The 25237-nt window shown below is 44.5% G+C and overlaps 1 protein-coding gene across 6 annotated transcripts in view; it reads right to left on the bottom strand.

Annotated features, from left to right (window-relative positions):
- LOC147616928 (protein VASCULAR ASSOCIATED DEATH 1, chloroplastic-like) overlaps nucleotides 1-20664 on the bottom strand; it is a 64560-nt gene extending 43896 nt beyond the window's left edge. For 4 of the 6 annotated variants that reach the window (XM_086776573.1, XM_086776575.1, XM_086776577.1 and 1 more), the window contains exons 1-2: nucleotides 19771-20664; nucleotides 19529-19591 (exon numbers count right to left, since the gene is read on the bottom strand). In XM_086776573.1, coding sequence (XP_086632699.1) covers nucleotides 19529-19591; nucleotides 19771-19968 — 261 coding nt within the window. In that variant the 5' untranslated portion in view covers nucleotides 19969-20664. The remainder of the gene's footprint in view (nucleotides 1-19528; nucleotides 19592-19770) is intronic. The other 2 variants (XM_086776576.1, XM_086776574.1) reach the window with 2 other exon arrangements.
- Between the last annotated feature and the right edge of the window lie 4573 nt (nucleotides 20665-25237).

The following is a 25237-nucleotide window of genomic DNA, read 5'->3' as shown; positions in this document are numbered from 1 at the left end:
AGAGAAATGTAATGACCCTTCACCAAGGTGTCAGATAACCAAAAAGGTCTTTGGCAAAGCCTTTTATAGGCCAATGAGGAATTTCCCAACTCGCCGACCTACTGTCGGCCAACAGAAAAGACACCAAAAAGTCCAAATGCAGCCGACGACTCCTGTAGCTCCTTGAGTACTCCGCCAACTTGTCCTTGCACCCATAGGGTACCTTTTGGGATCCTCCTGTGCCCTACCCATGCCCTAAATGATCTATTTATCTGCTGCCCTTCAAGGATTAGCCCTGTGATGAGCATGTCCATGTGCATGCACATGACATCCCCTTCTACTAAATTTGATGACGAGAATCCAACTTCTGACCTTGGATAACTGTCATCATCCCTTTGCCTCCACATGGACTCCCCAACTTGTCATCCTTCCCTGCAATTCACAAACGACATTGGCAGCATATATGATTTTTTTGGGGTCCTTTTCTTTGGGATCCTTGAACTAGCTAACAACCAGTCGGCTGGTTCATGGACAGAATTAGGGCCTATATAAAGGCGCATCAACCTTTGCGTCATTATCTCACCCCTCACGTGGGGCGGGTCTAGGATAGGGTTTTGATACCCCTTTTGGGGAAGGCCTAAGGCCACATACATTGTAACCTTTTGATATATTAGGAATATACTGAAATACACAACCGTCTCTCTCTCTCTCCTCTCCATTTCTTCTTTGCGTTTTGCATCAAGATGTTCCTATGAAAGGTGTTTAGGGCTACAAGAAGACACAGAGCTTCTGCGCATGTAACAAAGGCAATCCATACAATCTCTGAACAATTGCTCAACAAACTGCTGAGCCACATCAATCGCTCTCACGATTGACCTTGTAGGTGAAAACCTTGCCATCTTTGTCAACATGTCTACCACCACCCAGATAGCATCATGCCCTCTGCTAGTGCCTAGCAATCCAACATAGAAATACTTTCCCACTTCCCAAAAGGGATCTCTAGAGGATGTAGCAACCCTCCAGCAGACGCTCAACCTTATTTACCTGACATTGATGACACTTCACCACATAGTCCTGGACTTCCGCCTTCATTTTAGGCGAGTAAACGTCCGTTTTACAAAATCATAAGTCCGTCGGAACAATAATCTGGTACACATACTCTATCATCTCGGAACAATAATCCGTTCCGGATGAAGTACTGACTACCAGCCACCTTAATAGGTCATGCTCGTCTTAGAATCCCCAAGACTACCCTAAGATGTTCAACATGCTCTTCAAGGGTACGACTATGTCACGTGCACACTCGTGCCATGGCCTAATCCTCACCATGAAAAGCATAATCCCTGATTACGACAGCAGTTAGGATAGAATTTAGGACATCATCATCATCATGGAGAGGCATGAGTATCTAGTCGGCAGCCTCCATATAGCAGTCAGCAGCCAGCAAGACATTCAGGCAGCCAGTCAACCAACATCTGCTAGTCGGCCAGCACATGGGCAAAGCAGTAAAGTTAGCGCAGCATTTATGATAATATTGGAAATAATATCATGTGTCCACAACAAGCCAACAGCAACACCATAGACCAACCACCAACTTTATGAGCATGTATAAGCATAAGCCAATCATTTGCATTAAGCAATCATCATTCATCATTTCAAGAAGTCTACGAGTCAGTAATAGCACGTAGAAGGCTAGAGGTCACCCTATTGGGATAGACCAAGGGCCTTTGAAGATGTACAGACTCTCATGTCACCTTTTTGTACCATATAATACAAGAAAAACCTAACACCAACTATCTCTTGTTAGAAGTCATCTCCTGTCTATTTTTATACACCAAGGCCTCTGTTGTGGGTGTGCCCGCCCTGTATAGGTGTTCTATCATTTTTCCTCACTCCCCGTATTTTTTCCCTATTTTTCCCATTTTTTCCATGGTGTGGATGGATGCCAGATGGTTGGCAGGAGCCCATGGTGCTGGCCGACTGCACCTCATGGCTGGCCGACCTGTTTTACACACTCGTGGAGCTCCTACAGTCGTGGAGACTACTACTGCTGGCCGACTGCTTTATGCAGTCGTGGAGAGCCACTAGTGCTGGCCGACTGCATGCATGGGGCATATAAATAGGCCCCATGCTCCTCACTATTGTATCATTCAGTTTTCTGCGGGATCTTGTGTATAGAGAAGAGTTTACATGCCTATTTCTCTGTGTCTCTTGTGCTGTCTATTTTCTGCATTCTACTTACTCTTGTCAACCCAAGTTTGGTTATCATTTCCGTTGCATATTCTGACATGGTATCAGAGCCCTAGGCTCGTGATAGATCTTGGGAGTTTTTTGAGCAAGAGGGGGATAGTTAGGTTGCTGATTGGTGGACTGTTTTGGACTGTTTGGGAAGAGAAGGTGCAAGAGGAAGGCGGGCTAAGGTGCTGGACAGCCACTTGCAGGTTTTAGAGAATTTTTTTTTCCAAGGAATAACAAGGACAAAGGGAAGGCTTCACCGAAGAAGTCTTCTGAGAAGAAGCCTAAAACAGAACGATAGAAGCTGAAGGCCGAGCGGTCCTGCAATGATTGTGGCGAGAGAGGCCACTACTGGAGGAAGTGTCCTAAGCAGACTGGGAAAAGTGCTGATTCTTCAGCCTCAGCTGCAAAGACTCCTGTATTTGTGCACTTAGAGATGATGGACTCCGATGCTTCATCGTCTTCGAGCGAGGAGGCAATTGGCTTCACCGCAAAGGATACCCGGGAATGGATTCTTGACAGTGGTGCTTCCAGGCACATGACTCCGTCCCGTGACTTCTTTCTAGATCTGAAACGGCAGTCAGGTCGCATCTTCATTGGTGACAACTCCACCATTCCAATTCATATTGAGAGCCGGATGGAGATTATTCCCGACGGCAAGGGGGGCAAGCATGCCTCCCATGTTCTTTATGTCCTTGCTCTTGGTTTTCATCTTCTGTCAGTGCATGAAGTATGCAAGACTGGCTTTCGGGTGGAATTTGAGGAGCATTCAGTTGCTCTACGGGACTGTGAGACTGGCCAGGTTATTTGGGAAGGCAGTGTGGAGAATGGTATCTACAAGCTCTCTGCACTCTCCTCATTGATAGGTTCTCAGGTCGGAGATATGTGGCACTTTCGTTTTGGCCACTTAAATGTGGATGCACTGAGGCGAGCTTTCCGCGACCAGATGGTGGTGGTTGGCTTGCCCGATGTTGGCAGCAGGCAAGGACGTTGCAGTTCTTGCATACGTGGTAAGCAACACAGGGAATCCTTTTCGAAGCAAGCTTCTAGGCGGGCTTCATTACCATTGGAGTTGATTCACACTGACTCGTGTGGACCTCAACAGATACCATCTGTGGGAGGATCTCTCTATTTTATGCTGCTTGTTGATGACTGTACCAGATTCACGTGGGTCTACTTTCTTTCACAGAAGGACCAAGCTTTTGCACGGTTCAAGGATTGGCACGTGATGGTCGAAAAAGAGTCTGGATTGCAGGTAAAGACTCTCAGGGCTGACAAAGGGGGTGAATTCTCCTCGAATGTATTTCTCAGATTTTGTGCAGATCATGGCATCAAAAGGGAACTGGCCAATACAGGATCGCCTTCAGAGAATGGAGTTGTAGAACGCAAAAACAGGACTATGGTGGAGATGGCGAGGACCATGCTAGAGCATCGTGATCTTCCTTGTCCACTTTGGGGAGAGGCTGTGGCAACGGCTGTCCATACCCTCAACCGGTCTCCAACGACTTCAGTACCTAATATGACTCCGTTTGAGGCATACTTTGGCAGGAAACCTGATGTCTCGCACTTCCGTGTTTTTGCGAGTGATGCGTATGTACATATTCCGAAGAAGCAAAGAGGGAAGCTTGACTCCAAATCCCGCAAGCTTATATTTGTGGGGTATAATTCTCTTTCCAAGGGATACAGATTGTATGATCCAGATAGGAATGAGATTGTTGTCAGCCGGGATGTGGTCTTTAATGAGCATGTTCCAGTATCCACTATCAAGGAGCCGCCACTTCTTGGAGATCCAAAAGAGTCTGATGATGATTCCCAGACTATTGTTCCAGTTGATCCACCTCAGTCAGTACAGGAGGTTGAGCCCGAAGCTGGAGTATAGCCCCTGCAACACAACAGCAGGAGGCTCCACGATCTGTTCGAGTACCCAGGTGGTTGTTGGACACCCTTCGGGAATCAAGTGTCACGGAGTTACCCTCCGAGTGGACCACATAGGGCGGCCCTCGAAAATCGCACAGAGTCCGCGACAAAAGCAATACAGCGGAGCTTCTTCAGGTAAACTATGCTTTGATGTCGCGTATTATGCGGGACAAGGAGCCCACTTCCGTTAAGGAAGCCCTTTCACAGGATACTTGGAGGAAAGCCATGCAAGTGGAACTTGATGCCATCGAGAAGAACAAAACATGGGAGTTGGTACCGAGGCCGTCGAAACGGTCAGTCATTGGTGTCAAATGGGTCTTTAAGACCAAATATGCGTCAGATGTGTCGGTGGACAAACACAACGCCAGACTTGTGGCTAAAGGTTATGCTCAGCGGCCACGCATCGACTACGAGGATACCTTTGCACCGACAGCAAGGATGACCACGATTCGGACCGTTCTTGCCCTTGCTTCTTCTCAAAGGTGACCAGTGTATCAAATGAATGTAAAATTTGCGTTCCTTAATGGTGACCTGTAGGAGGAGGTGTATATTGAGCAGCCTCCAGGCTTTGTTGTTCCAGGATCGGAAGGGATGGTTTACAGGTTACGTAAGGCCTTGTATGGTCTTAAGCACGCTCCCATAGCTTGGAATTAGAAGATTGATTCCTTCTTTGTTCGGACTGGTTTTCAGAAATCGGTTGCAGATCCCAACCTGTATCTCTTTCGGGAACGCGGCTTGGTTACGATTATCATCCTTTATGTGGATGATCTCATTCTCACCGGTGTCATGTGGAGCCATTGGCGTGACGAAGGCCGCCTTGTCAAAGGAGTTTGAGATGACCGACCTAGGCTTACTCCACTTCTTTTTGGGATTGGAGATATGGCAGACCCAAAGGGGGTTTTTTGTCTCTCAGCAGCGGTATGTTCATGAGTTGCTTGAGGCCTTTGGAATGGAGAATTGCAAGCCTATTACTTCGCCGATGGACCCGAACACAAAGTTAACTGTTAATGATCCTTGTGAGCCAGTTGATGCCTCGCAGTATCGGAAGTTGGTTGGTTCATTGATCTGGTTGCTGAACACCAGATTGGACTTGAGCTTCTCCGTGGGGCTGTTGAGCTCTTTTATGCAGACGCCATTGAAGCCTCATTGGGACGCAGGATTGCGGATCTTGCGGTATCTGCAGAGTACGAAGGATCTAGGACTCTTTTACACAGGAGGGGATGGAATCAGACTCCGAGATTGGAGTGACTCAAATTGGGGAGGAGATCAAGACACGAGGAGATCCACTTCAGGTTACAGTTTTACCCTCGGCTCAGGAGCAGTTTCTTGGAGCAGTAAGAGGCAACCAACTATTGCCCTATCTTCGACAGAGGCAGAGTACCGGGCTGCTTGTGGTGCTGCTTGCAAGGTTGTGTGGCTGCGGAGGCTGCTAGGCGAGATTGGGTTTCCACAGAAGGAGCCCACAGTCATCCAGTGTGATAACCAGAGTTGTATAGCTATTGCTCGGAACCCGGTCTTCCATGCCCGGACCAAGCACATAGAGATACAGTATCACTTTGTACGTGAGAAGATCTTGGCTGGTGACATCTTGCTACTTTATTGTTCGACGGAGGACAATGCGGCGGACCTCTTCACGAAGTCTCTACCTCAGGCTACGCTCAGGCGGCACTCCAGCTCCCTAGGGTTGATTACATAGCCAGGAGCTGAGAGGGGGTGTTAGAAGTCATCTCCTGTCTTTATCAGACACCAGGGCCTCTGTTGTGGGTGTGCCCGCACTTTGTAGGTGTTTTATCATTTTTCCTCACTCCCCTTATTTTTTCCCCATTTTCCCCTATTTTTCCAGGGTATGGGAGGCAGTGTAGGACCTGTCGACTGTACCAGATGCTGGCCGACTGGTCACAGGCAGTCCCAGTTGCTCTTTGCTGCTGGCCGACTCCACACGTGTGAGGGCCGACCCTGAGATGCTGGCCGACTGTTGGTTTTCACTGGTCGTGGGCATTTTATGTCATGTCGGTTGTCCTTCTACTGGCCGACTCAACTCATGGGGCCATGTATGGCCCCATGGCCCCCCACCTATTGTATCTTGTTTTCATTGCGGGATCTTGTGTATAGAGAATAGTTACACGCCTATCTCTCTCCTTCTCTTGTGCTGTCTATTTTCTGCACTCTACTTGCTCTTGTGATCTCAGATTCTGTTATCATCTCCGCTGCGTATTTTGACAAGATTTGCCAAAGTTGCATACATGGCACTCATAGATTCATCCACTTCTTCACGGGATTCACTCCTCGTGATCATAGCGATGACTTCTCTAGAAGAGGTCAATGACACACCTAAAGCGGTGGAATGGGTTGGTGATAGTGCTGCTTCTGCCCACATGACGAATCAAGCCCATATCTTGGAGGATTACCAAACTCTCTCTTCTTCAGTTCATATCGGCGACAACTCTTCGCTTCATGTCACCGGTGTTGGTAATGTTTCTTTGGGTTCGATTTCACTTACAAAGTCTGGGTATGTTTTTTGGCTCGCAACTCAGATACTTTTGCCAGTTTCAAGACTTGGATCACGATGGCGGAAAATCAATCTGGGGGTACAGTTTCATTTCTTCGGACTGATAATGGTGGCGAGTTTGTACCGTTTGATGACTTCCTTGCATCAAAGAACATTCACCGTCAGACTACAGTTCCTTACACTCCTCAGCAGAATGGAGTCGTGGAACGGAAGAACCAGACCGTAAAAGAGATGGCTCGTTCTTTGTTGCATCATGGAGGTCTCCCTCCTATTTTCTGGGTGAAGCTATGGCTACCTCACTTTATCTCATTAACTGCTCTCTCACAAAAGCGGTTGAGGGGATGACTCCAGAGGAGCTTTTACAAGACACAAGTCTTCTGTTTCTCATTTACGTGTTTTCAATTGTGTTGCTTATGTGCATGTCCCAAATCAGAAGAGGACCACACTCTTATCGAAGTCAAAAAGGATGATCTTCACAGGCTACAGTCTGAGATCCAAAGGGTACCACTTATGGGATCCGGAGGTTGATGACATCATCATTTCTCATGATGCTCGGTTTGATGAGAGCTTGTTTGGCATCGACTCCTCTCCACCTCATGCATCTACAGGTTTTCTCAATGATCCATTCCCGGTGGATGTTAGTGATCTTATACCTCTTCCTCCTCTCCTCCTCCTCCTCCTCGTGCTGCAACTCCGGTGATAGCTCCTACTTTACACCCACCAGTTCCTGTTGCACCAGCTTGTGCAGCTCCTAGTCCCTCTACGAGTCTTGCTTTTGACTCCGGGATTACCCCCACAGGTGCTTACTTCATCACCTCTCCCAACAGCATCGGATGAGTCCTCTACTGCAACTGGATCTTCTTCTTCTTCACACTTTGAGAGGAAGGTTGGCCTACCTCAATGGGTTCATCAACTCTTTAGAGATTCTGGTCTCACTGATGCACAACTCCATAACCAGATCTCTACCACCACCCCTTGACCTCGCCGTTCATCTCAGGCTTCCACATCTCATCACACAATGAATTATGCTCTCATGAGTTCTCTCCAGAAGATCGATGAGCCTGAGAATCTAGAGGAGACTCTTTCACAGCCACAGTGGTGACAAGCCATGGAAGCAAAGATGTCCTCTATTGAGAGGAATCACACTTGGTCTTTGGTGCCACGGCCTTTACATCGTCGTGTGATTGGTGTGAAATGGATTTTCAAAGTCAAGTTTCATGCAGATGGTACTTTGGATAAGTACAAAGCCCGCCTTGTTGCTCGAGGATATGCTCAAAAGGCCGGTGAAGACTCTGATGAGACATTTGCTCCTCCAGCTCGGTTGTCACATGCACTCTGCACTATAGTCCATGGTGACAAACTGGTTCATCATCATCAGTGCAACATTGTAACAGTATTAGGACCATTCACGATGATATTTGTCGTACGCCGTGACCCCATTGTAATCCTCGGTCCAAGATAAGCCAGGCACGAGGTACGTAAGTCATTCTCAGCCATAGCAAGTCAATCAGTTAGTCTAAGTCCCTTAACCCACTTAAAGAGACGCATTCATGCATATACAGTCAGTAGAAACCTTAGGGTTTGCATCAAAAAGCATTCTGCATATTGCACATCATTCATCCATTGCATCTAGACCATGGCAAACACCCCAGATATCATCTAGTATTTATCAGGATATTTACTAGGATTTTTTTGGTATTTTTCCCATCATTTTCAGCATTTTACACATCATTTATGCATTTATGGTGGACATGAGCAATCGGCCAGCTCTGTAGCCAGCCGACTGGCTCATTGTGTCAATATAAATAGATCACTTGCATATTCAGCCATTCATTCATCATATTCAGCATAAGAGCAATCAAGCGCTTGGCATCTTCAGCACAAGGAGCATAAGCGATTGCAGTTTCAGCCACCATCCCTTAGCGTTTATCTCCTAGAGCCCTAGGCGCCTCAAACGCATGAGCATTCAGCACTTCTTCATCAGCAAAACGCATCAGTTCAGCATTCAGCCAACAGTTCATCTAGCGTTTTCAGCATTAAGAGCACACCGCCAATGCTGCTGACGGGGTTTGGATGAGAAGGAACTCAATAAACTGACTGCGAAGGATATGTCCGATCAGAGAGCAAGTGATGTCGAAGATCTGTGTGTCGCCTCCTTCGGAAAGGCGGCTCGGTGTTGCTTCCCCTGTAAACAAGAAAAACAAGCAGTAGACGAAGCCTTGATGGTCGGTAATCCCTCAACCAACCCATCCTTCGAAGCTCGCTGCAAAAGCTGATAGCTCAAATGGCCAAACCGAGCATGCCAAAGAGCAGAAGAAGCACTAGACGAAAGCAGAGCGGTCAACTTGTAGAGACCACTGTCTTCGACTCCCTAAGCCAAGATGCTACCAGTCGCCTTATCACGAATGGTAATCTCATAACGAGAAAAGATCGCCTCCGCACCCTGAGCTGTAAGAGCACTCACTGACAAAAGGTTAAAAGCCAAATCTGGAATATACAGAACATCGAGGAGTACCTTTTGTCCTCATCAGAACGGAAGATGGGGATAGTGCCATGTCCATGCACTGGCACAAAAGAAGAATCACCCAGAGTGATCTCGCCTGATCTGGCAGTGAAGTCCTCGAACCAATCTCGATGGGGTGTCATATGAGCAATAGCACCACTATCAACAATCCAAGACCGTGACTGAGAAGTCACAAGAGCAAGTATACGCCAAGTACCTGCTAAGAGAAGAATGCCATCATCCTTCTTGGGTTGAGACACCGCCGTTGTTTGAGGAAGAGTTCTTTGTTGCTTCATCACACTTCTTCTTGTGACATTGGGGTGACTTGTGACCCTTCTTGCCACAATAATGACATTCAATGTCCTTATTCTTTGAAGATTTGTTGTCTTTATCCTTGTCGGAATCCTTGGAGTTCTTGTCAGAACCCCCTTTTCCTTTCTTTTGTTGATTCTTCCCTTTATCTCGCGCTGCCAAAGCTCCATCAAGGCCACCAGAGGTGCTAGTCCGCTCCTCAAAGCGAGACTCAATCTGCATAACGGAAGAGAGAACTTCCTCCCAAGTAACTGGAACAAGACGAGGAGAAGAAACAAGAGACTAAAAGTATGCATCACACCTCTCTGGAAGTTTGGCGAGCACCCGAATAGCCATGTCCTCTGTGGAGATGTCCTTGCCACAAACAACAAGCTCGTCCCGGAGATCTTTCATCTTCGAGATGAAAGCAGATAAAGATGGAAAGGCAGAAACTGATAAGTTCATAAGTTGCTTTTCCAACGCCAAAATCCGACCCGAAGATTTAATCTCATAGAGATCTGCAAAAGCCTTCCAAACTTCATGTGCAGCATCTGTTGTACGCACATGAGAGAGAACAGAATCCTAACAATTCAACATCACAAAGGAGAAAACGCGTCGATCATTTGACTGACAAATATCAATCTGTGCCTGAGTCGCACCACCGGAAGCAAGGGTGGGAGGGGTGGCATTGGCCGGTGTAACAAGCCAATCCCAAAGATCCACGCCACGCAAGGCCGATTTCACCTTCACCTTCCAAAGGGTGTAGTTGGAACCATCCAACTTGGCAAACTCAGCAAACATATGAAGAGAAGTCGATGCAGCCATCACAAAAGCTTGAGCTCAATCTCAAGAAAAAAATTGCACAAACTCTGAAGTAGAAGTGTCCTCCACAGGTACCAAGAGTGCCACCAAAGCCTGCAACACCAAAGACCCCCTCTGCAAAGGAGCAAACCCACGGGAGAGGAAAAACGCAGCAAAGGAAGCTGCTGTCCTGAAGAAAACAGACCACCTATGTCCCAAACTCCACGTGGAATAGAAGAAAACTGGTCAAACAGTACCTGAAGGCTGTGTTGATGAAGCCAAACTGAAGGGCGCAGCAACCAGCAGGTTCAGTCCAAAAAACGCAGCAAAGGAAGCTGCAGATCCGAGAGAAAAACGCAGAGGCAAAGTGACCAGGTTCAGTCCAGAAAACGCAGCATGAAAGAGCTGCAGATCTGAAGGAAAACGCAGAGGAGGAGGTGCTGAAACAGTGCTGAATCTGGGGCAGCAAAGAGGTTGCTAAACCGGGAGCGATGATACCATGAAAGAGCGCACAGAGCGGAAGCAGAGTGGCACTAGAATGTGCTGAACAAAGAGTGCAAGAGAGAGAGAGAGATGGAGAAAACTATGCTGAATATACTAAAGCAAAACAGTCCCAAGCAAGAGACACTACAAGTCTCATAAGTGAGGGAGCAAAATATATACAAGACTGAATGAATGATGAGAGGCCAGCACCCACTATATATAGTAGATGTAAGCTGGCTGACTGGAGCTGCAAAACAGGCCGACTGGAAAATGCCAGAAAAGCTGGGAAAAATACTAGAAAAAGGGGTGGGCAGCCCACAAGCAAGGGCCATGCAAAAGGGACCAAATGGGCACCATAAAAGAGCAGAATCTGGGGATGAATGTGCTAACACTATGGACTCAGACAGAACGGATATCCAGTGCTTCAGTTTTCCAGCAAGGTTATTACTTTAGCACAGCAGTTAGGGCTATCTACACAAGCCAAGATGGAGCAATTCATTCGTGGATTAGATCCCAACATTCGGTTCACAGTTCGTAACTTTTTGAACCCAGTACATATGACCGGGCTTTGACTCTCGCTCAGAATGAAGAAATGAAGATGAACAGAGGCAAGCTCAAGCAGTCATCCCAATCCAATACCAAACCCCAACAGCAGCAATCCGCTCCACAGCCAAGGAAAGGTAATGCATCTTCTAAAGATGCTAAGAAGGACGGCAGTAATAGCTCCAGTTCAAGTGGTAAGAAAGGTAAAGAATCTAAGCCTAAGAAAACCCCCAATGAAAAGGCTAAAGTAGGTATTACTGGAGGTTATCTTCCTCCAGAGGAGCAAAAGAAGTATCAGTCAGAAAAAAGATGTTTTTTCTGTCACGTCATAGGGCATGGTAAGAAGGATTGCCACAAATGGCAAGCAGAACAAGCCGCCAAAGCTCCTTCTGCCACAGTTGCCACAGCATCCCCAGCTCCTCCAGCCCCGCCTACTACCACCAATGCGATTCAACATTTACCTTCTATGCATCCTATGCCATTCGTGGTATTTGATGCTAAGTAGGAGGGTGAGACCGATGTTGCACAAAAAAGCCTCATCCGAGCTTATGGCTCTACCAAGGGCCGACAGTTTGTAGTCCTATTCAATATGGGCAGTTCTGAAGACGCCATCTCTCTCTAGTTGGCTAACACAATGAGCTGCACATTAGTCCCATATCATCTGGATGTGGACGGGTTTACACTTGGTCTCCGCACCCACATTTCTCAAAAGGCACAACAATTTGCCTTTGATGTTCAAAAGGCCTGATTCCAACGAGATTTCAGTGTCTCGCCTCTATTGGGGTGTAACATGATCTTAGGAATTCAGTGGTTTTGCCAATATGAGCCTATTCTCGATTGGGGGCAGGACACTTTTACTATCTGTAAAGGTTTTCCTAAGCCTGTCATGATTCGTGGGGATAGAAGCATTCTTGGTATCCCATTGATTTCGCATCTCCAGGCCCGACGAGCTATCCGCAAGGGAGCAGAAGAAGCACTACGTTATGTTCGTGCTCAAATAGCCTCTACCTCATCGGTAGCATCCATCTCACCTTCAGTCCTCAGTTATAGCAGACCTCCTATCCAGACATTAGGACATTATGCTCAGGGACGATCTCCCACCCAGTCTCCCACCCTCTCGCCCTGAGGACCATCACATTGATTTAGTCCCTGGATCGGATCCTCCTAGCACGTTTCGGGCGAGTTAGAAAAACAGTTATCTGAGCTCCTCCGATCCGGATTCATTCGGCCTCCTTCCTCACCATTTGCTGCACCCATCCTATTTGTCCAAAAGAAGGACAAGTCTGCACGCCTTTGTGTAGACTACAAGGCATTAAATAAAGTCACCATTAAGAATAAGTTTCCTATGCCAAGGATTGAGTACATTTTGGAGCGTTTAGACGGTGCTAAATTTTTCACTAAGATCAACCTCAAGAGTGGTTACCATCAGGTCCGCATTTTTGAAGCTGACATTCCAAAAACAGCTTTCCGAACAAAGCGTGCTCACTACGAGTTCGTAGTCATGCCTTTTGGGCTTACAAATGCACCCGCAACCTTTAACAAAATGATGTCTAGGATTTTCGCAGTCCTCATTCGGAAGTGTGTTTTCATATTCCTTGATGACATACTAGTCTTCTCAGCGACTGCGGAGCAACATGAGAAAGATGTGGAGAAAGTCTTGCAACTTTTGCAAGAGAATGAGCTCTACATAAACACCAAAAAGTCTCTCTTTGGTGTTAAGGAAGTTCAATACTTAGGCTATATCATCAGTTCCGATGGGATTAGACTGGATCCATCAAAGGTTTAGGAAATCTTAGATTGGGACGTTCCTAAGACCGCCCAAGAAATCTGTTCTTTCGTAGGTCTTTGCCAAGCCTATAGTACCCATGTCCATCAATTTTCCAACCTTACAGCACCTCTTACCGACTTGCTCAAGGGGGTAAAGACTCGCAAGCAAAAAGTCTCAGTTACAGGCAAGGCACTTGATGCGTTCCATGCACTCCAAAAAGCCGCCTCAGAAGCGCCTGTATTAAAGTTAGCATCTTGGGATGAACCTTTCGAGGTCATTACTGATGCAAGCAATGTAGCCATAGCTGCAGTTCTCCAGCAGGACAATAGACCCGTGGCATACTATAGTAGAAAGTTGGATGTCGTCGAAAAGAATTATTCGGTATATGACAAAGAGCTTTTGGGTGTGATCACCGCTCTCAAACATTGGAAGCCTTTTCTTTATGGATAGGTTTCCACAATCAAAACAAACCACCAAGCACTTACGTGGCTTCAAACCATGCCCAGTGGCCAGTGGAGTGATCGACAGGCCAGGTGGAGTCAACTCTTCCAACAGTTTGGAGGAATGATTGAATACATCCTTGGTGAGCATAACCCAGTAGCATATGCTCTTGGTCGGAAGGCCAGCATCCAGGCAGTCCAGGAATCTACCATTCTCGAAATCACGGGGAAGGACTTAGATAGCATGAAAGACCAATATGTCAACTCCCCTGAGTTTGGTGCTCAGTATAATTTGGCCCTCAATTTTGAGCCTGGCCACTATTCAGTACAGAATGGTGTTAGAATTTGCCGATTCTATGGGCAGCGCCCAATGTAATTTGTGTGGTGTGGACACTTATTAAAGTGTCAATGTAAGGTGTGTACACCTAGTGTCTTAGAAACTTAAAGTAGTGCACTAGGCTCTACAATAAAATAAACCTAACTCTAGTTAGTTGGTGGAAGGCTGGTTAGGTCAACCCTTGACCTAAACATAAGTTGTACTTTCACTCTATCTTTCATACTTGTAACAGATTGTTGCGGTGGAAGAAGCAGTACAGCATGAAAGGGCTGCTGTAAATGCAACCAAAACAGTCCCAAGATGGCTGTTACAGACTCTCCAGGAGAATAAAATGGATGCTCCTATACCTCAACGCACTAGAAGGGCTGCCAGAAATGCAACAAATGATGCAAGGGGGGCACATTTGATTGATTTTACGGAAGTAGATGATTGTGATGAGCATGTGTTTATGAGCTCACTATTGGATGATGATGAACCTACAGTTGGCCTTCGTATTTCCTCATCCTGAAGCCATTGACTACTTTTGGAAAGGTTGTACCATTGATTTGGATTCTGATTGAAAAATGAAGATTCCTGAATTTTGGTTGAAATGTAATAAACTAAGCAAAACCAGATATTTGCAAGGTACTCAATCACATGCATTATTATTTCCTAGGTAAACTCACCTGTAATCCGCTCTCCAGCCTTTCCTGCATCAACAGCACGCAAGAAGTACGTGCCAAGGCAAGACGACACAAGAATATTAATGATGTGTCGCCTACGAATGTCACTCCAGCCATCTGAAATGACGGTGCACCCAAACTGCCCCCAACCTGCCTTCACTGGTACCAATGCCTTATCTATCAATGCTTTCTGCTCCTCAAGCATAGTGGTCCGCATCTTATTGTATTCCAACCCCGACCAATCCTCTGTGTGTCCAACCTGGGCTATGGCTCTGACCATCCTCTACCACTGCTCAATCCTCAAGACATGAAAGGAGATGTTGCACTCAATGAGAGTGCGAGCAATCTCCATCTCAGCCACTTTCTGGCGCTTCTTCACCCAAGAAAGAGAGGCCACTCGAGAAGGCAAGGTAGTCTGCCTTGGTGCATGCATCTCTCCATCATCCTCCACATAGTCCTGCTGCTCATGCATGGTACGAGCCCTCTTCCTACTGCCAGAGGGCTGCTCCTCCTGAACCTGTGAAGAACCACCCAAGTCTCCCAAGAGTGCATCATGGAGAGCATCCTGTGTCTGTTGACTACCTTTCACCTTTTTCCCTGCACCCATTGCTGGAAAATTCTCAGCAATCAACTTATCCCTAATGTCCTTTGGTACTGCCTTGCACCCTGCAAAGTTATTGGTTGTGCCAATGCCTGTCAAGTGCATAACGACGCGAGAAATGGTACTGGTGAGCTGAAAGTTGCAATACTTGCATTGCCATCGTCGCGTGCCACATCCAGCTTGCCCTGGCGTGTTGACAATGCGGATGACATTGGTGTGCTCTTGCCAATACGGGTTAGTTGGCTTAGGCATGATGGCTCTTGAGACTTTTGTCTGCACCTGCCAAGTGCGCAGCACATATGCAAAGGACTCAAGAATAACTTATAAGCGGCAAGCCAGAGGTCTTGCGTGACGCGGAGAAAGAGATAAGACTCAAGAGGGAGAGAAAGAGAGAGAAAGGAAGATGCTCAGTTTACCTACACGCACGCCAAAGTTCCAACGCTGTGCAAATGTGTTCGCCTGGTCTTTTAGGCTTTTTCGATAATTTTCTGCTCTCGCGTAACGCACGCTCTCTGGAGTCTGCAATAAGTGTATACAATACAAAGCCCAATAATCAAAGGCCTAGTATGTACCCAAAGGCCAGGCGGGCGCCCAATCAGACTGTAGGCAACGCACGACGATTTTCAGCCCCAAAAAAAACCTCGCGTACGGATCCGTACAGTACGGCCGTACGGTGCGGATCTGATCCGTACGTACGTATATGTCAACCATGCTGGTCGTGGAGTTCTACAGGTCTTGTCGGCTGCCTATGAGCAAGCCGCCTGCAGTATTGGGGCCACATATTGTGTCCATAATATGTCCCAACCATTGGTACATGTCCTGGGCACCTATAGGGCCACCAAATTGGCTCCAAACTGCCCATATACGACCTCTAACTTTGCCCTTAAGGCGGCTGTAAGTAATAGTCATGTCTACGTGGCACCGGATTAACATGTGCACGTGACACCCCGACGGACCTTTCATCGACATATCTATGGACTTTGTAGGGCCTCTACCAACATCCACCGGATCCCGGAACACTCAGTGTTTCACCATTGTGGATCACTTCAGTAAATTCTGCATGCTCATCCCATGCAAGCATACGGCCACAACCGAGGACATAGCCGTCTATTTCTCAAGCATTGGTACCCAATTTGTGGTTTGCCTAGCACCATAACATCAGATAGAGATTCCAAGTTTACCTCGCATTTCTGAAGGGCATTATTTGAAAACTTCGAAACTAGGTTGCAGTTGTCTAGTGCATTCCATCCACCGCAGACAAACAGCCAAACAGAAATTTATAACCAGTTGGCCTTTGATGTTCTCAAGTCATATTGTCATGACCAGCAATCCAAATGGGAACATTATCTTCCATTGGTCCAAGCTATCTTGAACGACACTCATTCATCCAGTGTCAGACGGACTCCATATGAAGCAGTCTTTGGTCGCCGTTTCTCCTCTCTTTTGACGAGATTGGTATCTCCATCTCTAAAGGCTAATAAAACCACGGAAGCATTTTCCGAGATGATTGAGTCAGTCACACGGACCGCTTGACCAAAGCACAGGAAGCCTATAACAGACAAGCAAATAAGTCAAGACGAGATGTCCACTTCAAGGAGGGGGATTGGGTCTATCTGCGTATCATGAAACAAAGATTGAAACAAGTGGGCAAACGTTGTCCCAAGCTTTCATTCCATAGTTTTGGACCTTTTTCAATAGTCAAAAAGTTAAGTAATGTCTCCATGAAGTTGAAATTGCCTAACAGTTGGACGATGCATGATGTTTTCCATGTTTCTTGGCTAAAACCATATGTTGGACCAGGAGTGTTTGATGTTTCAGATGAACAGCAGCCAAACGTGGTAGACTAAGCAGAAGTCATCGAGCCCGAGCATATCTTCTTCATCGTTGGAAGCATGGTTTCGATCGATGGATACGTCAGTTCTATACGAAATTCCGAGATCGAGGTACCCATGAAGCCGTATGGCTAGACGAGGAGTTCTTTCAAGAGTACCCCCAATTGTTGGTGGACTACTTGGAAGCCATGAACGTGCCGCCAAGCTAAGCAGGAGGGAATGTCACATGCACTCTGCACTGTAGTGCATAATGACAAACTCACTCATCATCATCAGTGCAACATTGTAACAGTATTAGTACCATTCAGGATGATATTTGTCGTACGCCATGACCCCATTGTAATCCTCAGTCCAAGATAAGTCAAGCACGAGCTACATAGGTCATTCTCAACCATAGTAAGTCAATCAGTCAGTCTAAGTCCCTTAACCCACTTAAAGAGACGCATTCATGCATATACAGTCAGTAGAAACCTTAGGGTTTGCATCAGAAAGCATTATGCATATTGCACATCATTCATCCATTGCATCTAGACCATGGCAAACACCCCAGATATCATCTAGTATTTATTAGGATATTTACTAGGATTTTTCTGGTATTTTTCCCATCATTTTCAGCATTTTACACATCATTTATGCATTTATGGTGGACATGTGCAGTCGGCCAGCTCTGTAGCCAGCCGACTGGCTCATTGTGTCCATATAAATAGATCACTTGCATATTCAGCCATTCATTCATCATATTCAGCATAAGAGCAATCAAGCGCTTGGAATCTTCAGCACAAGGAGCATAAGCGATTGCAGTTTTAGCCACCAGCCCTCGGCGTTTATCTCCTACAGTCCTAGGTGCCTCAAAACGCATGAGCATTCAGCACTTCTTCGTCAGCAAAACGCATCAGTTCAGCATTCAGCCAACAATTCATCTAGCGTTTTCTACATCTATACAGTTTTCAGCATTCATCTACTCATCGTTTTGCTCCAGCCACTTGGTGAAGGTAAAACACAACATTCATAAGCATTTACAGCATTCATATTCAGTCTAGAACAATCCCAAACAGCCCCTCTCTCAGCCTCAGCTTTGCATCCCTCCCTCATTCCATTGGGAAGAGTGCATAGGCTCGAGATTGGACATATTTGCTGTTTTCTACAGCAGTGTACAGTTCAACCCAACACTTGGTCTTCAAAGGTCTTGCGTTTGGCTTATCGTCAGTCACATCGTCAATCTCTTTAAAGATAATAAAGCAAACACTATCTCGGTAACGGGATAGGAGGCCCTTAAGTGGGTAATTCGGGACCCAATATGGCGTACAGTTCTCATCTCTCTCTCTCTCTCTCTCATATCTCTTAAAAGTTTGAAGTCTTAAAAAGTGGATTGCTAAACTCACGAAACTCTAGATACAGAAGACAGTGTGAGCATTTGTGTGACAGGATCCTCCAATACGAATACTTCCACTGCATGTTACATAGGTATACCACCATCAAGATTGTTTTGGCTCTGGCTGCACACTTCACATGACCCATGTTCCAAATGGATGTTAAATCCGCTTTTCTCAATGGAGATTTAGAGGAGGAAGTTTATGTTGAGCAACCTCTTGATTTTGTGATTCAGGGACAAGACACCCATGTGTATCTTCTGCAAAAGGCTCTTTATGGTCTCAAACAGGCACCCCGTGCCTGGTATCAGAAGATTGAAGTCTTCTTGTTATCTCTTGGCTTTGAGATGGGATATGCTGACAGCAATCTCTATGTGCTTCTCTATGATGGGGATATTTCTGTCATTGTTTTGTATGTTGATAGCCTCATCCTTTCTGGCTCCGATACTGAGTCGGTGACACAAGTCCAGTCCAAGCTTTCCGCGACATTTGAGATGATTGATCTTGGCCTTCTTCATTATTTTCTTGGGCTGGAGGTTTGGCAGAAAGATGACTGTATCTTCATTTCTCAACAGAAGTATGTGAAGAAGCTGCTCTCACTTTATGGGTTGTTAGGCTATACACCTCTCTCTTGTCCCATGGATCCCAATGTCAAGTTATCCATACACCCTTGGTGGATTCCCCATAATACCAACACATTGTTGGCTCATTGCTTTACCTAGCCAACACCTGTCCAGATATCTCCGATGCTATGAGTGTTCTCAGTCAGTTCTCATCAACCGCTCGAAGGTCTCATTGGCAAGCAACCTTGAGAGTTCTTCGTTATCTTCGAGGTACTTGAGATTATGGCATCACCTATTCTAGTGGATGTCTGGTTCATGTAGATCAACACTCAATGTCACCCTCCGCAGCTATCTGCATAGAGGAAGATAACGTCAGCCATGGTAGTCTTTTTCTGCTACTAACGAGCTGCTGGAGTGGGTCAAGACAAAGGCATAGTGACGTTTCTCCTCATAAAGGGGCCTACAATGTAGAATTAGCTGGTACCCACAAAATCAATCATGATGAGGGTGGTGTTTTGATTGCCAACTGTAAAACACCAATTGGGAGCACCATCAAAACTCAAAATCCAGTCTACCAAATCTAGCTCATCCCATTCCTATATCATGATTGGCAAAAACACAAACATACTAGTTTCATAGGTTTCAAAAAAGACTATCATTTGAAAATACTCAAGTTTTTTAAGTGCATCCCTACCTCTTCTGGAGGTAAATGGAAAAGCTGTCGATATTCCTCACTCCTGAGCGCTTGGCGTGACTGCTGATATAACATCGACAAAAAAAGGATTGCTCCATGAACAGCTATATCATGAGAGGCCGAATGTGCTAAGTTTATATTATACAGATTAACTACCTTACTCACATGATGCATCAAGATTAAAATACTTAAAATTAAGATTAACTAATGATTAGGGATAAGCATAGATTTTGAGAGCTTACCAAAGACTCTGCTGCTGCTCTTTGCTGCACGTCAAGGCTGAAAGTGAGTTCGAAATCATCATCATCATCCAAAATGCCATCTAATCCAGCAGGAACAGCAAGCTCGTGCTGCTCATCGGAGGAGCTTCTGTGTGAAATCGGAGGAGATCGGCCAAGTGTAATGAGAGAAGATCCATTGCCCGGTGGATCAATTTCCATCACAACACCTTTTTCAACAAAAATAATCGTCCTATCTCTGTTTAAGCTAAACCTAAACCCTCCCCCTGTGCAGGATCGCCATAGCCATAGCCCAAAAATCTATGGGCCTGCTCTTCTTCTTCTTCCTTCCTGCTGCTTTTCTCTTCAAAACCCTAAAACCAACACGATCCAACAATCTGTCTCGACCTGCTGCTGCTTACCCTTCTCTATTGTCTTCTTCCTTTTTTGCTGCTGTTCTACTCTTCAATGCTTCCTTATAACTCTCAAACTGCTGTTCTACTCTTCAGTGCTTGCTAATAACTCTGAAATCGCCAAAGCTCCTTCCAAAGAGCTCTTTCTCACATCAAAACACCATGGATTCTTCGAAACGCTTGTCTGCATTCTTCTTCTTCTCCTTTCCGTCAGCTTTTTTGCTCACCTTTTGCTTAGATTACTCGTTCTGTAACAGATGAGGAAGTATGCCCTACTTGCCTCCCCCCTGTGAGCTCACGGGATTGTTCAAAAATGCCAGAGTTGCCCTAATTTGTGCAGAAGGAGATGTTCTAACGGAGACTCTTCTCTGGTACAGTCGAGGCGTCAGGCCAGTTTAACAAGATGAACATTGCGCACGCACACCTTGGGCAAAGCAAGAACTAAAGAGGTCCTAGGAATCTTCAGCCCTTCAATAAGGCCCCCAGGAATCTTCAGCCCTTCAATAAGGCCCCCCCAAAAAAAAAAAGGTATGGATTAATTAATTAGTGTTTGCTTTCTTACGTGGTTTCATGTCAACTTCATGTGGACTATGAGGTGTTGTTCGACCTACCGACTCATCGAAAACCCCTCTTGACACAATATCCTTGTGTCACCAACAATAATGTCTGTTGTGATCGTTGCAATTGCTCTTAAAGGTAAACCACTAAATCTAAGACCTTGAAATTATAAGCAAAAATGCTATCCAGATGATGGATTCGAATGCTGGTTGATATGATTTTAAACCTCTATTGAAGACCCAAGCCTCTTCATCGACGTTCTGCGCAAACCCACATAAACCAAGTGCTTCCTCCCGAGTTAATGCCAAGATGAGTACCAAACCTTTAGCCCCAACGAAGAAGGTAAATCCACCAAGAAAGCAGTGTCCAGATAAAAGTATCAAAAGACGGGTTGAAAAACGGTTACTAGTAGCTCAAGGCAACTATGAAGATGGAAATCTAAATTGGCTACCTCACCAACCCAGGCAACGCTTAACAATGCAAACCTCATAAGTTTGAAAAAAAGGGCAACCTACCACCTCCTCCATGAAAACCCACATAACCCCAACAAACACCTCACCCAACTCAAATGTTGTGGGTTCTTGCATTTTTTCAATGTTTTAATTGTCAACGAATTGAGATTCCCACTCTAATTTTGATGATTGTTCAAAACTAAAACATTGTAACCCTTCTTGTGATTGCTCAAAAGAAAAGTGAGCAAAAAATAAACAAGAAAAAGCAAAAGCTAACAAAAATAATATTATTTTTTCAATGGAATCACTCGCAAAGACCCCCACCCGTCATTCCCACCTACAGTAACTTTTTCATATATTAACTAACCATCTGTGTTCCTCTCGGAGGAACAATGACCATTGAACATCCATTCAAAATCATGCGCAATAGCAATAAATCTTCTCTATGCTCTCCATAACAAAACCTTCTACTCCATTACGAGGATGCGATTGACACTAGGAAAGGGGAAATATTAAACCATTTTGGGATAAACACATGCTACTACTAATATTCTACATCTACCACTAATATTCTACATCAAAGAATAAAGGTGGACACACCAAAAGGAGGTATAATCAAGCTATATGAAGCACTGGTGTCCAAATCTATAACTTGGGGGTGGGCACCCGTAATGATCCAATGGAATACTTTTGGCAATTCCTACTCCAAGAGTGTGTGAAGTCCCTAATGATCTAATTCAAGGATGTATTATGAGATTAAGCATTGTAAAAGGCAATAGGCCACTTATATGCCAAGGGTATTTGGTCAGCCATAATTTAAGTGTGTTTGAACACTTTTAGTCTTGTATATAAGAAGTTGATTTCTCTCATAACACAATATACTCTCCCATTTGCAATTGAGGCTTGATTTTTCTAATCTTCTTCTTAATCAAGGCATGATAGTGAGCTTGTGTGAGGAGTTTGTGAGGTCAGAGTGTTGAAATAATACACCAGAATAACTCTAGGTGTGAACAACCTCTTAGTTAAAGTAAAAAGATAGGGTTTGGGGCCTATAAAAGGGTTTTGTACTTGGTCGCTTATTCATCTTATTCATAATACAATCATCTTTTATTTGCTTAATTTTCTCTCTTTTTGTGTGCTCAAGCTTCCTCTTCTCTCTCTTCTTCTCACTCCATAACCATGGAGAGATTTCATCCTCCATAGCTCGGGTTGTTCATCCTGTGATTGCTAATATGGTATCAAAGTCATGATTCTTAATGTTTATGCTCTACTTATCATTCATAATATAATCACCTTGTATTTGTGCAATTTGCGCTCTTTTGTGTGCTCAAGCTTCCTCTTCTCTAGCTTCTTCTCACTCCATAATCATGGAGAGATTTCATCCTCCATAGCTCCATGGTTGATCATCTTGTGATTGCAACAAAGAGGAGGAATTTGTGAGGGATGAGGACCTGTAGTGTAATGCGATAATGTGACAACGCTCGCGAGAGAAAGAATTGGAACCAACTACCTAATGAGATGTGGAGCTCTTTGAGCATGACTAGAGCTTGTGGCCTATGAAAATTTCCCCACGGTAGTATTGGAGTTGGAGGTACAATGGATCTATGATGTAAGTCTTTACATTTTTGCCGCCCATTATTAGGGAGCTTGGATTTTTTCTTTGATTTTATCTAGATCTATTGCCCACACTCTTGAGTAGCAGATTTCTACAAAAAAGAAGTGCTTTTGATGGAGATTTGTGTGTGATTTGGTGCATTTTTTTCTCTCTTTTTATGCATAAAAGAATGCTTTTCAGCTTAAATTTTTTGGTCGATTTGTTGTTTTAATTGCATGGAGATTAGTTTTTGGTTCTCATATAGCATCATGCACACAAGGATGATAACCTATTACACACTCACATGCATTACATGTATGTGCCAAACCATTGGGCACACACCATTGGGAAATGGCATTTAAAAACCATAAAAGAACACAATACAAAAGATACTACAAAATTAAAGAGTCTTAAAACTGCAATATAAAAGAAAGGCCTTTTGTTGATAAATGGTGCTCTTTGTTTGTGTAAATTTGCAATACTTCAAGCCCAAAAGGTTATATACACATACAAGCACATAAAAAATGTGGAGAAAACATTACTATTTATTTATGGAGGAAGTCAAGGTGAGCATATCTTATATGTGTTGCACCTTTGAAAATCATACAAGAGAACATGTACTTTTTAACATCACAAATTTAAGATCTTGAAAATATATAGAAAGTGTTATCAAGGCAAGTTCATTACATAGCGAGTAGAATCGCAATGGTCATTGGAAGGGGGGTGGTTTTTTTTGGGGGGGGGGATCTTGGTTTTCTAAGGCCTAGGGACCCCTCCTTAGTTGTTCGTCCCAAAATAAGAATTAAAGAGTATGCTTTCTCAATTACATACATATGCTTGTTGTTGTAGACTCATCCCAAAATTTTCCCCAATGATTAGAACCCATGATTTGAACCCAGAGATATGCTATCTCAAATTTCCACTTGGGCACGTTTCAAGTACATAATGGAAAAAAAGTATTGTTGCAAGACAAGTCTATGAGAGAGAAAGAGTATATAACTTAGATAATTGTGGTCTTTATTCTCATTTTAAAGACGTGAGGAGAATAAAAGAGGTGGATAAAATATTCTCTTAGAGAACTTTAGAAGTTAAAAACAAGTCATAGAAGAAGATTGTGATGATGAAACAACTTATGTGAGCAACCAATCATAAAGCACATAAAAATGTGGAGGAAAAATTACTATTTATTTTTGAGACTTATGATACTTAGAAGTCAATTTGGATCTTTTTACGAGGCTCTACAAGATTAACCTCCTTAACTTTTATTGGCCCATTGTAAGACTATTATAAGATGTTATAGGCTTATCGTCCTCAAGCTTCTTTTAGCTTTCTAAAAATGTACAAAGCAGCCTCCCACATCATACACTTTGAAATGCTCTAGGACTTGCCTAAGGTTTTCAACCTTAGCACCTGCTTCCAAAATGTGATTGGCTTCCTTTTTGGCTTCATCCAAGGCCTTAATCCTTCTTTCTCTTCTTGTAGAGAGCACGAGAGCTTTTCAATTTTTGTAGAGCTAATGGGATCTTCCCTTTTAGTGGCACCATTAGTTTGACCAAAATCTAGGTAATGTTAAGCTCCTTCTACCAGTCATTTTCTTTGGCATATCAAAGCCAATGATTCTCACTATCTCCCTTGAAGATATATAACTCTTCACTCCTACAGTGAAAAGTAATGGTAAGCTCTTTCTACCATTAGTGATACCATTAATGGCATAAATCCACATGGGAGTTAATTTATTTTTTAACATATCGAAGCCAATGATCTATACGAGTATAGCATAACGAAAAGATAGATAGCAAACCAAAGTGTAATAGACAATGCAATGGATATAAAATTTAAATTTTTTGAGACAGGTACAATGTGATGGTGCTGTCCCCTCATGTGCTCTAAAGTAAAGCTTAGATGGAGAACTAGACGGACTCTAAATGGAGGAAGTACTAAGTGTAGAGGGTGTGAATACTCACAAACATTGGATGCCTTAGCTTGTGACAACTATGTCCATATATAGTGCTGTAGATGGTGTGGTAGATGCATATATAACACGGACAGTTGTGGATGTGGTTGCCGCCCACGTATCAAGAACGCGACCAACCGTCCACTAATTATGAACTTAGGTATCCTAGGAAATATTTGAAGAATATTCTCCACACCATCGGGCCCCAGCTAACGCTTGCACCTTTGACTATCTCCTAACCATCAATGGTCACAATAACAACCCCATCAACGTCTAAGCTAGGGCTCCCACCAAAGACACATGCACCATTGTATTTTCCTCATAATGGGGGGCCTTTACAAATGTTGAGATACATGTTGAGAGGCGGTGGACATCCAATATGGTGTGTCACAACTTTCAAAGTTCATGCATTGTTGAAGCACAAAGTGTTGGTAGACAATTAAACGTATCTTTAGATACTTGCAAGGCACTCAAGATCTTGGATTAATTTATGCCAAAAGTGTGATTTACTATAGGCCTT

The sequence above is a fragment of the Cibotium barometz genome, chromosome 37, assembly GCF_041138505.1.
Source record: "Cibotium barometz isolate CiBa-2024 chromosome 37, ASM4113850v1, whole genome shotgun sequence".
Taxonomy (NCBI): Eukaryota; Viridiplantae; Streptophyta; class Polypodiopsida; order Cyatheales; family Cibotiaceae; genus Cibotium; species Cibotium barometz.
The sequence above is the reverse complement of the archived record's forward strand: the minus strand, read 5'-3'. Positions and strand labels throughout refer to the sequence as shown.